Below are 9,070 nucleotides of genomic sequence, written 5' to 3'. Positions count from 1 at the left end.
AAAGAAATTTCATAGGACAAAGAGACGTACGAATTCCAGTAAAAAAAAAATACGCGTCATTTAAAATAAGTTTCAGGAGCTAATATTCAACTGGCACTTGGAGACGTTTTATCGAGTTAAATAAAAAGTTGAGTTTTTGAGATCAGATCTTCAAAGGACGAGAAGTTATAGAGATTCTAGAAGATATTGATTCCAGTTTGAGAGCTTTTTTTTTCAGAATAAGAGTGAGCTCATCTTTATAAAGCTTTTAGGAGCATAAGAACGAAAGTGTAGTCACTTTTTCTTCGTGACTTACATTAAATCTTCAGTTCACATATTCCATTATCCATGAACATTTTATAACTTGTGGTCTCTAAAATATCACTTTAATGATCAAATAAACGAAAATTAGTAAGAATTAAGTAAGGCAATAAGCGAAGAAACTACCTCACTATCAACTCCGCGGAACAGAATCGTTCTTAAGAGGCTGATAGTCGTCAGAGAATCAAATATCCTCCACCCAAAGATTCATTACCGCGCTCACAAGAGCTCGCCACTGATCTCTATACCGAGCCAGATTAATTCAATTAACAACCTTCCATCCTGTTTCTCTAGGGTAAATTTTAATATTATCATCCTTTGTACGTCCTTCGATCTTCCGAATGGTCTCTCAACCTTCGAACTTCTTAATCAAGATTTTGTATGCATTTTCTCTTCTACCATTTTCGTGCTACATGCTTAAATTATAGATGCTTATATTAACTCATGATATCCAATTCTTTGATTTACGAACAGAAGGAAGGCTTAGAGGAAGATGAGTGTATTTTTTTGTACAAACTTCTTATCTGATCGTTATGGTAGAAACCGGCAGATGCCATATTTTGTAACTAAACTGTCGAAATTTCGAATTTTTAAAGGAAGAACTTATCTCAATGCAGAAGCCTGCACATTTATGCTGTATGTTTTTTCAGTAGTACTAAAAATGTCTCTTTGTCGAAAACTTCAGCACCCCAAAAAATACAGATTTATTGTTTTGTTTCCTGACGATGAATCATGAGTCATTGCTGAAGACCCACTTACGATTATAATGACAGTGTGGCATGCTGATAAATAATACTATTCTGTTTGTAATGGGACATGTAATGACTATTATTAACTTATTTATTCACTAAAATATCTCTTATTTTGAACAGAATGAAAAACGAGGTCGAAGTTCTTTAACGAGAAATTACCTTGTCTAATAATTCAACTGCGTGACGAGAATAATCGTCTTGATGAATATTTTTATGTACAATTCTAAGAAGGAAACGAGCCTGGAAGTTTCTGTTTTCAGTAATATTCCAGTGGTCTCGCGTCATGCAAACTGATTTTAATACATTATCGCCTGAATAGTTCAGCCGGCAACTTCTCTGACGCGTGTGTCGTGCGGGCGTGCCTACTCCAGTGATTGCAGGCATAACTCAGCACGCTTCCATGCTCGTTAAGATCTTAATGATATACATATGGCTCGTTCCACAATTGGGATTTGTCGGCATGTAACGCATGGGGACATTTTGATTGGAAACCCTAAAGGAAAGAGACCACTCGGAAGACCAAGAGTAGATGGGAGGATGACAGGGTGCGAAGGTGAACTGGATTCATCTGGCTGAAGATAAGGACCAGTGATGGGCTGATGTGAACGTGTTAATGAACTTTTGGTTCCAATAAAAGGCGGGAAATTTCTTGGCTAATATTTTAGGAGGAAGATGCAAATACATTTCTGTGCACTTCGTGGTATTAAAGAGAGAAAGAGAGCTACTGCTCGTATCTTACTCTCTCGGCTTCAGCGTTAAACGACTGGGTGGGAGATTTAGAGCGTTATCTGTATTGGAGAAGCAGATTTTATTCCGAAAAACGTCTGATAACTGACATAATTTGGAAGGCCTCTTACTGGAGGTCTCCAGGCTTCATCGTGGTCTGTTATACAACCTATGGCTAATCCTTCTTTCCCAGACTCTGGCGTCAATGGAAAAAAAAAACATCTGTAGCCTTTGGTATATACATGCACGCAACACAAATAGGCCTATAATTGTCGGTCTGTCTCACCATATTCAATCTCGCATTTTTCAAATTCACCAATTCCTTGCCGAAAATTTATCGTCCATTTACACTGGAATTTAATCTGATTTCTTGCTGCTGTATGCGTGTGTACGATGAGGTACTTTTTCTTCGAACTCGTCTGTCACCGAATCACAAAGAAAACGATAATCCGTTGAGTTATGGAATTGCAGAGACGTAAGTAACTTAACTAAAGAAAATACTGCTCGGCGCAACTACTGATTGGAACGACGAGGTCAATGTAGAAACATTTGTAGGTATTGAATTTACCGATAGATGGCAGCATAACACTTAGTTCTTGACGGTCAGATATGTTTCGAATGTTGATGTAGAAGTGTTACGTGTGGTGTCTGGGCCGTAAAATTCTACGTTTACTATGTTACTAAGAAAATGTTAAGAAAACTGGTGTCGGATGGCATTTAAAAGAGTAACTTTAACTCATTATAAATGTATTTTGTGTTTGTTTCGATCATAAATTAATGTTTGTGTTTGTGGTATGGTGTGCTCCTTAATAAGTATGCTTTCAATTTTCAGATGTGGTGCCCTCAGAGACAGACTTTCTTGTTTAGGAATATCAACAAAATTTCCTGCGCATTTTATTCCAGACGCAGTGATTCGAAAAGTGCAGATTCATATAAGCCAGTAAAAAACAGAAAATCAGTTGATGGTAATGATGAAAGTGTATGGATATTAAACTAACAAAATTTTGGAATTTGAGATTTCTTCTGATTTGGTAATCAAATTTATAACATGTCAGTTGAGACATGTCTAAGTTTTAGTCATGTACTCCGTTATGATCATGGTTAGTAAGGTCAAGGACATTTTGTTATCTCATAATTCACATCACAATTGCCTCCTTCCAAGTCCTTACCTAGTCACCATCAGTGGTACATTACATATGCTTATCAATATATTTAAATAACATAATACCCTGAGAATGAAATGATCTTATCTCGGTCTAAAGACATACTTTTTCAGAGTTTGAAGGCATTTCTGAACTGTAGGAGACTTGGTGTTTGTGTATTTGTGTTAAATATGTGTGTAGTGGATCATGTGAGGTTTGCCCTTTGTTATCATCGCATGGCACATTCTCAGGTTGCTGATGGAAGGGATGGTTTCTTTGTATAGATGGTAGCTATAAATATATTGGTTAAGCAGTCAGCTGACCAAGGGCAGTGTTCTACCTTGGGATATTGGGCAGTGGCAGTGAAATGTTACACAGTGCCTCGGACAAAGTGGGATCTTGTGAACACAGGGATCATTCTGGTTCCATAAAACACGGGGAATTTCTTGACTGTGTTATGTATATAATATTATCGAAAAAGGTAGATGACAGTGTAATGATTTTTTAAACTGTCTTTACCATTGAATATCATGGCCAAGTGGTTAGTACACCAGCTTCATATTAGAGAAGGCGTGGATTCATATCAAGCCTGACTGAAAACTGGCTCTCATGGGGTTCTCATGGTTTTACTTAGATATCACCACACAAATTTTGGGATCATACCTTAAATTTTGCTGTAACCATGTCCTTTAATGTTTTTCTGTTAATTTATTATTAATTGTAACCAACATTTGATGTTTTATAGTCTGAACTACTGATGGCATCACTAAATAATTAACAAATTTTTCTTTATCTCTTGTGGATAAGGATCAAATATGGCAGAAATTTCTGAAAGTTATTGGTGGGCATGCTAATGGACATTTATATTCATTAGTAAGTTTAAAAAGCTGGCTCTGCTACCATCATCATGGAACATGGAATTTTAAAGCCTAGTCAGTCAGATCTGAGATTAGCTTATCCAGTGGAACAACTTATTAGGTTATGTAGATGGACGCAGAGCTTCTGAAATGTTGATTTTTTATAACTTACGGACAAAGGAAAACACCCATTAATATGCTTAAATTTAATGGCATGTTTTCATCAAAGACCTCATGCTTATATATGTTATTGTGCGATTCAGAAACTGCTAACAATTCCATTGGAACAAGCCCCAACTGGGAATTACTAGCGCCGAGGGGTTACCGCTTCTACATGCCTGGCAATGTGGGTCCAGCATGGCATGATACTGTAACTACCGCTCACTTAGAGGAGTTCCAAGGAATAAATTCTGATAAGAGCAAGAAGAAGGTACAAATTGGCTTTGTTGTTATAAATACAATTGAATCTTTTGTGATAACTTATTACTTGATTCAGTCATGTCAACTTTCCAGCACTGATATTTTTTCTTCATTACTGAGTGTACAGTGAGAATGAAAATTTTGCTAGATCTGTTTTGAACGCACAAATTTTTTCTGAATATTTCTTCTATGTCTACACGTATGTGGGTTTTGTTTGAATCGAGATTTCTTTGTTTATCATGTTCTTCAGCAGTGGTTTGATTTAAAGTTGATAAAACCGCTGAGTTTTTTGTTCCAGACCTTAGAATATGCTGTGGAATGTGTAGCTCAAATCTGCCCTTTGCTTCTGAGAAGAGGTACGTGTTATTACGTCACACAGAATATTATTCTAGAACTCTACAAAGTCAAAATTAATTTGTGTCACTTCTGCTATTCTCCCTTCCATTTCACACGAGCTGAGCTCAGCTGAGCCATGCCTTTGCTCCGTCATATTGGCTCTTCTGTTGCCGCACTTTTTCTACCCTGGGGATTTGCATCTTACCCCTGAATTAACAGATAGCATTGAGCCAGTGAAGGGGAACTCGTGGGTGCGGCTTCTAAATTTTATTTGGCCTCAAACTTTCTCGTGGTTTAAGTTTATGCCCATCGCCGTGGAAGTGTTAACGTGGATTCTGTTTGGTCGGTTTCCCCCGCTCTCATTTTTATATCTCAATTTACAGTCATATTCTTTTCACTGCTGCCTAGAACCGTGAGATATTATTTATTCCATCTTTGACCACATCGACGTCTCTGTTCGAATTTGTAATTTGCCAGTGCGCTGTGTATGCATCATGACATTTATTTATTATTTATAATAAAATATATATATATTAGTTACAATAGCCTGTGTTCTTATTTTTTGTGTGATTGAGCCCAATTTGTATGTGTATGTTATTAAAGAATGGTGAAGTGAGGTTATGTTTTGTCCATTGAGTTAATCCTGTTCACATCATCTCTGATTTCACTAAAAATGTGCAATGTCTAATTGAGTAGTTTACAGTAACTCAGCTACTTGGAAACCCTGATTCATTATTGCCTTCTCAGAAGCTTCCCTGTGATATGTTATAGACAAATTCATTTGTAGACTGTTTTATGTGTCAATATGCATTCTTGTATTTCAGGTGTGATGGAGCTGTTCTCAAGGACAGACATTGAAGGATTTGACCTAACAATTGTTACATTATCGCAGAAAACAGCTACTGACCTAATACACGCAGGTCACGAGGTGGAAACTGAACAGGAAAAAGTTACAAAACTTGTAAGAATTACCAGTATACTATTTTTCATGTCGTAGGGCTTTTACCACCTTAATGGTACCTGCATCTTGTCATGGTCATGGGGCTTGAGTACCTCAGTGACCCCAAGAGCTACTGGTAGGACCTCCCTAGCCAGATTGGTCGAGGGGGAGAGGTCAGACTAAGACAGGTACCCTGGTCCTCCAGGTTGGGTGTTGGTTGCAAGGCTAACAACCTTGTGCCATAAAAAGGAAGACGTTTCAAAACCTCGATCAAAGCCTCAGACAGACGGACATAACAGAGGACCGAATGGAAGAGGAGAATTGAGGAGGCCATGGACCGAATACGGACCGGAGAGCCATAGAAGAAGAAGAAGAAGAGGGCTTTTACCACAGAATTGTTGCATGACGTTATGCTTGAAAATCATGCGGTTTACTCGTCACTTTAAGTTATTTAAAGATTTATTGTGGTCTACAAAACATCATTGGGAATATATATCCAAAATATTGCAATAATGAATAAGAATTTTAGTATTTTAGTGTACTTTTTTTTAAAAAGAAACTTATGAAAATAATTGACATGTTTGCTAGTTCATTTGTATGTTTGTTTTGTTTTGTTAGTTTATTCTAGCAGCACAAGAGATTTGCATGAAGTTGAGACTTGCCGGCTATTGGGCAGACTTTGTTAATCCGTTCTCTGGTCGTCCATACTTTACTCCATTTCATTCAGCAGCAGTGTATGAAGTGGATGAAAGATTACACTGTTTGGATTATCAGATAAAGGATCATGGCGACTGCAAAATTATAAGTAGTGAATGTGACAGATCTCGCAGTTTCATAGGTAAGTGTGATCAATAACAAAAAATGAACAGACATAGTCTGTGATGAATTGGCAATAACTTCAAAATATTCACTGAAATTTAATTTAATTACATTACATTATGAATGAATGGTTTCATGTACATGGTTATGATTGTTTAATGTTTTGCTCCAAAAATGCGAGAATGTATATCGCTCTGTTAACCTTTATTGTAACGAGAAGACGCAGTTTAAACTCCAGTACTACTTTACATCCGTGTTGACTCTTCAGCGGTATGTTAATATGACTGAATAAAGTTTGACTGTGTGTAAGAAATGACACAAGGGCAATAAAGGTTAATTAAGTTGTTGTTTCTTGGCTCTACAACCCAGTTGTGGGTCTTCGTCGCCTCCTTTTCGGAGGTTTCTTGGTCTTTGAAGTGTGCATTTGTGGGTAGTGAGTGACCGACCCACTGACTCTGCCCAATTTCTACTCAATCCTGATTTGACTGCCAGAGCCATCTAGCAGTGAATCAGGAGACTTGGGTGAGAAATGGCTGCTGAATTTTGCTTATGAAACATCTCATTCATGCTCATAAAGCTCTTTTACGTGCTGTAAATCTATGACATGGGACCGCCGGCTTTACTCCCCTCCGAAGTTGTGCTACGGATTAATAAAGGTTATTAAATGGTCATAATTATGTATGTCTGTATTGTTAAGTCTCATGTTCCACATTCTATGGTACTAATACATTTTATGCTTGCAGGAAGCCTGTTCACGACTGCACCAGCCAGTATAACTCTGCTACAGGATATTCTACAGTGTGATTAAATATTAGGAATACTAGAATTGTACTTCATTGTTGTACTATAATGATTCAGCCTGCCGGAATTTATTCATAAAATGTTTATTTTGTGAGAAGTTTTTGATTTGTGTAGCCGATGAAGTTTGTAAGAAATTGAAATAAAATTTTTAGTTCGATTAAATTAAATAAAACACACTTGTCACAATGTACATTTACCTGGTCAGTAGTTAGTTGATTATGTTGAAATACACCTTTTGTTCCCAACTTATTTTGTATACATTGGAGTTAATATTGTTACAAGAATGGTGGACAACATTTTGTAATATTGTGGTTGATTAATGAATACTTAATTGCAAAGGATATGGATGAAAGCAGTCATCACCTAATTTAAAGTATTATCGCAGCATTTGCTTTTGGGGACAGTGAAACCCCAAAAAACCTTGGTACACAGCTGGTCTCCAGGCAAGGTATTTTAACTAGAGACTTTGGATATGAAGCATGAATGCAAACTACTTGAGTCATGACATGTGGTATCGTAATATGTTATAAGCAGATATTGTATTTGGAAACATTTAAAGAAGATATATTTTGCATTGGAAAGTTTTAGAGGTTCTGTGAACAAAAATTCTGAGGTTAAATACAATTATTCGTTTTTTTATAAACGTTCAGTTTTTTATATTGTGAGCTTGCAGCTTTTACATTGGGGTTATTGCTGTTGGTATATCCAGAAATTCTTTACTAGAGTGCTTAAACGGGGCATTATTCAGATACACACGGAGAGGTGGCTGAGAGGGTCAAATTTGTATTTGTTTCCGGCTTACGTCAGATATATTTTCCCCTATGGTAAACAGATGGCAGCAGGGTAGACGCGTAGAACTACTTTAATAGTCAATACTACAGCGGCATATCTCTGTAGAAGGCCGAACTCTTTGATCCGTGATGCCGTGGTGATGTGACGAAGAATGTCGGGCGTCTAAGTCGGCAGAAAGAGCGGTTTAAGATGTGCTAGTGAATGGTTTTTGTGTGTCTATTAGAAACGAATTGTATTGTGGTATTCTTTATTGTATTAAGAATAATATGAGCTGAAGATTGTGTTTATATAGGTTACTGAAAAGAGGTAAGTTATAAGCTTCTTCACAAGCGATACGGTTCTGTCTTACTGACAAAAAGTTATGTTAATTTACTGTATGTGATTATTTATTTATTTATTGTGTAATTTCGCTGTTGATACCTCGGAGTATAGTGTCGAATGATGAGATGATTATTTCAGAAAGAACTGGAAAGGAAGTGAAGGGAAACGAAACTGGCACTTGCTTTGAGGAACTGAGGAAAACGACGGAAGATGATAGCCATTTGAAATATTGGGTTGTGCAGTCTCGTAGAAGTTGACAGACGTTTCAGAGAGGTGCTTATTGCCTCGTCTGTCAAACTAGATATGTCTCAGTTGTCAAATCTAAAGTTTTTAAAAATAATCACACATCTGCCAGGATCTATACAGTCCTCCCCAAAACTGTCCACAACTTGTTGAAACACGTCCAGACCTGTCTAAACCTGTTCAGAACCTGTTTAAATTACATTTACAGCAATCAAGTCATGAATAAACGTCGACGCACATCATCAGTTGCAAGTCGTGGCCAGGATGAAGAATCTGGTGAACAAGACTCTGCACCAGAACCTTCTCGAAAGAAGAAGAAGTTGGACCCAGTGAGTACTGGAAGTTTACATCAAGGGATATTTTCTTTATTTGGCATCAAGAGGGGGACCTTCAAGAACATCTTGCAAAAATGTAATTGAGAAGCTATGCTGAGAATTGATGTGACATTTAATAACTTTTGATGTTCTTTCACACAAAGTAGTGATGTAATACTAGCATTACCATATTTAAAACTTAATATTAATTGATGAGGGAATGTGTGGTGGTAGAGGGTAAACATTTTAAAATGGATAACTGAAAGGGTTCTTCTCTTATCTTACATAAAAACAATAAATTCAATTT

The 9,070-nt window shown here is 37.0% G+C and overlaps 2 protein-coding genes across 11 annotated transcripts in view; both read left to right on the top strand.

Annotated features, from left to right (window-relative positions):
- The first annotated feature begins 2,356 nt into the window (after window positions 1-2,356).
- Window positions 2,357-7,283, top strand: LOC110838085 (cobalamin trafficking protein CblD). 2 transcript variants are annotated; one of them, XM_022080906.2, is made up of 7 exons: window positions 2,357-2,503; window positions 2,611-2,743; window positions 4,041-4,207; window positions 4,496-4,553; window positions 5,358-5,494; window positions 6,092-6,311; window positions 7,036-7,283. In XM_022080906.2, the coding sequence occupies exons 1-7, from the start codon at window positions 2,489-2,491 to the stop codon at window positions 7,098-7,100; spliced, it is 795 nt and encodes a 264-aa protein (XP_021936598.1). In that variant the 5' UTR covers window positions 2,357-2,488; the 3' UTR covers window positions 7,101-7,283. The 2 variants fall into 2 exon arrangements, with proteins under 2 accessions (XP_021936598.1, XP_021936599.1); XM_022080907.2 differs by lacking the exons at window positions 2,357-2,503; window positions 2,611-2,743 and adding an exon at window positions 2,746-2,878.
- A 701-nt stretch (window positions 7,284-7,984) lies between these two features.
- polybromo (protein) overlaps window positions 7,985-9,070 on the top strand; it is a 46,016-nt gene continuing 44,930 nt past the window's right edge. For 6 of the 9 annotated variants that reach the window (XM_087344606.1, XM_087344607.1, XM_087344609.1 and 3 more), the window contains exons 1-2: window positions 7,985-8,191; window positions 8,658-8,778. In XM_087344606.1, the coding sequence (XP_087200732.1) occupies window positions 8,668-8,778 (111 nt within the window). In that variant the 5' untranslated portion in view covers window positions 7,985-8,191; window positions 8,658-8,667. The remainder of the gene's footprint in view (window positions 8,192-8,657; window positions 8,779-9,070) is intronic. The other 3 variants (XM_087344613.1, XM_087344610.1, XM_087344612.1) reach the window with 1 other exon arrangement.

Source organism: Zootermopsis nevadensis, unplaced genomic scaffold, assembly GCF_977971745.1.
Source record: "Zootermopsis nevadensis isolate Lab colony 2312 unplaced genomic scaffold, Znev_1.0 Znev_ptg000008l, whole genome shotgun sequence".
NCBI classification, from domain to species: domain Eukaryota; kingdom Metazoa; phylum Arthropoda; class Insecta; order Blattodea; family Termopsidae; genus Zootermopsis; species Zootermopsis nevadensis.
Note: the sequence above shows the minus strand (reverse complement) of the source record. Positions and strands in the feature narration are given on the sequence as shown.